A 2,476-nucleotide genomic window follows, 5' to 3' on the forward strand; every position below is an offset into this window, starting at 1 on the left:
TCACAACGGTATTCTCTGGGGTCGACCAAATTCTACTTACAAAACTTTGCTCGACTCTAAGCTATAATAAAAGTCACTTTCCCATATTGGCGCGAAATGGGACCGAACCACGTAGTTATGAAACCTCACCACACAGCCATGTCAATTCCCAGAAGCGTACTTCTTTGATCAATACAATTCAATGAAAGGCGGCGAGCTGGCAGAAGCGTTAGCACACCGGGCGAAATGCTTAGTGGTATGTCGCCTGTCTTTACGTTCTGAGTTCAAATTCCGCTGAGGTCGACTTTGCTTTTCATCCTTTCGGAGTCGATAAATTAAATACCAGTTGCATACTGGGGATCGATCTAATCGATTGGTCCCCTCCCCAAAAATTTCGAGCCTTGTGCTTAGAGTAGGAAATAATAAACGCTATTACAAGTAACTTCACCTACTGAAAATTTTCGGTTCAAACCAAATGGAAGATTCGAGTTTTATTCTCTAATTATTAATTCGTTCTTTTATGTCAAGGTAAGGAATTAATATTTATTCCGTTGTTTGAATGTTCCTTAAGTATAACATGCTCTCAGAGAAATAAGCTCACGCGAATCAATTTTAAATTCCAAGATGGAGGAAATTTCGTTTGATTTGCGACGCTGTTATCTGTGAAAAAAAAATGCATCGGTCTCATTCACGTTTCCCAGCTTTTGTTTTATCTACTAGTTTTATGTATTGTTTTATCTACTATTGTTATGTATAACACCTATGTACATGGACAAAGGATAGCATTGTTTATTTAACACCGTTGGCGCTTTGTTTCGGCGGGAAAAACTTCAGCGAATCAGAGGTCCGGTATCAATTTCCTATTGTTACTTTGTTTGTGTGTTTGTAGGTAGAGGTTGATAGAAAATATATGACACGCACACACATTCATATGTACGTATACAAACACAAACATATATATAATTGATACACATATACGTACACGTGCGCACACACACACACACACAATCTCTCTCTCTCTCTCTCTCTCTCTCTCTATATATATATATATATATATATATATATATATATACATCATATAGTATATATTATATTCTTTTTGACTTGTTTCAGTCAATTTTGACAGTGGCCATGCTGGAGCACTGCCTTTTCAGTCGAAGAAATCGACCCCAGAACTTATTCCTTGTAAGCTTATTCCATCGGTCACTTTTGCCGAACCTCTATGTTACGGGAACCTAAGCACACCAACATCAGTCATCAAGCGATGGTGGGGGGACAGGGGTGGAACAAACGCTGGAGCATTGCCCAAAATTTTAATCTGCTAAGAATTTAAATTAAAAAATTGTTTAAATAACTTGTTAAAAACATTGACCTTACTATAGTTTTGACCTTACTAAAATGATGATCCGGCCAAACTGTTGACCCTGCTAAGAATCTTTCATCTTGTTAAAATCTTTTGCCCGTCTAAAAACTTTATTCTTGCCAAAAATGTTGATCTTCCGAAAAGCTTTCGCCTCGTTATGATGTTTGCAAAACCCATGCCCTTTTCCGTTACCTTAATTCACCTCATTTCTGCTTCAGTTACCATCGAGAGTTACAGTGGTCGTACTACAATAACTGACCTATTAGCCACGACTGAGAATGACCAGCCAAAATGTGGCCACGGGAAGTTCTCTGTCCGACCTGGTGGCTATTTGTACCAACCTGGCCGTTGTCCGAGTGTAGTCAGCTTCGGAAGTAAGAAATCACTTCGCAAAGTACAGTTCCAATGGACGCCACCTCGATGTGCCTGTGCAACCATCAGGTGAGATATTATAATTGATATTGCTGCTGCTGTTGTTCCTCTTGCTGTTATTGTTGTTGTTCTATATTTTAGAGATGAGGAATTCGTACATTATTTACATTATTTACATTGTCCGCATCTTGTTTGTTGTTATCACAACGTTTCGGCTGATTTACTCTCCAGCCTTCATCAGGTGTCCTGGTGGAATTTTGAACCCAACCCTGGGTTCTCATTCCTAAGTTATTTTTTGCTGATGTTACTATTATTATTATTATTATTATTATTATTATTTTCATTTATTCAAGGCACTGCCTGGAATTGAACACGCAATCTTGGGCTTAGTAGCCCGTGCTCTTAACCATTACGCTATATGCCCGTGGGCTAAAAAAAAAGTTGTTGTTGTTGTTGTTGGTTAGTTCCTTGTCAGTTTTGACAGAACAGACGTTTGATTGAAGACAACCTAGCAATGACCGTACAGTAGACTTGTGCCTGGGAGGGTAACTTTCTAGGTATAATCCCATGGTCATTCATGACCGAACGAAGGGGGACTCCTCACTTGTAAATGTGTGTGTGTGTGTGTGTGTGTGTGTGTGGAATAATACACGAAATGAGGAAATCATGAGGAAACAATGCAGAGACGAATGCTGAAGAACCTTTATCTCTGCATTGCTAGAAATTTCCCTTTTCATTGATTATTCTACTGTATCCTGTATC

The 2,476-nt window shown here is 38.9% G+C and overlaps 1 protein-coding gene across 1 annotated transcript in view; it reads left to right on the forward strand.

Moving 5' to 3' along the window:
* Nucleotides 1-2,476, forward strand: part of LOC106872865 (uncharacterized) — a 52,328-nt gene that overhangs the window by 39,935 nt on the left and 9,917 nt on the right. Inside the window, exon 2 of the mRNA XM_014920003.2 lies at nt 1,561-1,783. Within this exon, the coding sequence (XP_014775489.1) occupies nt 1,561-1,783 (223 nt within the window). The remainder of the gene's footprint in view (nt 1-1,560; nt 1,784-2,476) is intronic.

The sequence above is a fragment of the Octopus bimaculoides genome, chromosome 19 (genome assembly GCF_001194135.2).
Source record: "Octopus bimaculoides isolate UCB-OBI-ISO-001 chromosome 19, ASM119413v2, whole genome shotgun sequence".
Taxonomy (NCBI): Eukaryota; Metazoa; Mollusca; class Cephalopoda; order Octopoda; family Octopodidae; genus Octopus; species Octopus bimaculoides.